Genomic DNA, 594 nt, shown 5'->3' with positions numbered 1-594 from the left:
GTGAAAGGAGATGTGGATGTTTCTGTGCCTAAGGTGGAAGGTGACCTAAAGGCCCCTGAAGTTGACATCAGAGGTGGTCCCAAAGTGGACATTGATGCTCCAGATGTGGATGTTCATGGCCCAGACTGGCACCTGAAGATGCCCAAGATAAAAATGCCCAAGATCAGCATGCCCAGCTTCAAGGGAGAGGGGCCTGAAGTGGATGTGAACCTGCCCAAGGCCGACATTGATGTCTCAGGACCCAAGGTGGACATAGACACTCCTGACATTGATGTTCATGGTCCAGAAGGGAAACTGAAGGGCCCCAAGTTTAAAATGCCTGACCTGCACCTCAAGGCACCCAAGATCTCCATGCCTAACGTTGACCTGAATCTGGAGGGCCCCAACGTAAAGGGTGATGTGGGTGTTACTCTGCCCAAAGTTGAAGGTGACCTCAAGAGCCCTGAAGTTGACGTCAAAGGTCCCAAAGTGGACATTGATGTCCCAGATGTGGATGTGCATGGCCCAGACTGGCACCTGAAGATGCCTAAGGTGAAAATGCCCAAGATCAGCATGCCTGGCTTCAAAGGAGAGGGCCCAGAAGTGGATGTGAAC

The 594-nt window shown here is 52.0% G+C and overlaps 1 protein-coding gene across 14 annotated transcripts in view; it reads left to right on the top strand.

Annotated features, from left to right (window-relative positions):
- Positions 1 to 594, top strand: part of AHNAK (AHNAK nucleoprotein) — a 76960-nt gene that overhangs the window by 18833 nt on the left and 57533 nt on the right. For 2 of the 14 annotated variants that reach the window (XM_027090052.1, XM_027090049.1), the window contains one exon: positions 244 to 568. The exons of 9 other annotated variants lie outside the window; for them this stretch is intronic. In XM_027090052.1, the coding sequence (XP_026945853.1) occupies positions 244 to 568 (325 nt within the window). 3 more of the 14 variants (XM_027090051.1, XM_027090055.1, XM_027090050.1) reach the window with 3 other exon arrangements.

This window comes from Aethalodelphis obliquidens, unplaced genomic scaffold (assembly GCF_003676395.1).
Source record: "Aethalodelphis obliquidens isolate GAN/ISIS:26980383/991018 unplaced genomic scaffold, ASM367639v1 scaffold69, whole genome shotgun sequence".
NCBI classification, from domain to species: Eukaryota; Metazoa; Chordata; class Mammalia; order Artiodactyla; family Delphinidae; genus Aethalodelphis; species Aethalodelphis obliquidens.
The sequence above is the reverse complement of the archived record's forward strand: the minus strand, read 5'-3'. Positions and strand labels throughout refer to the sequence as shown.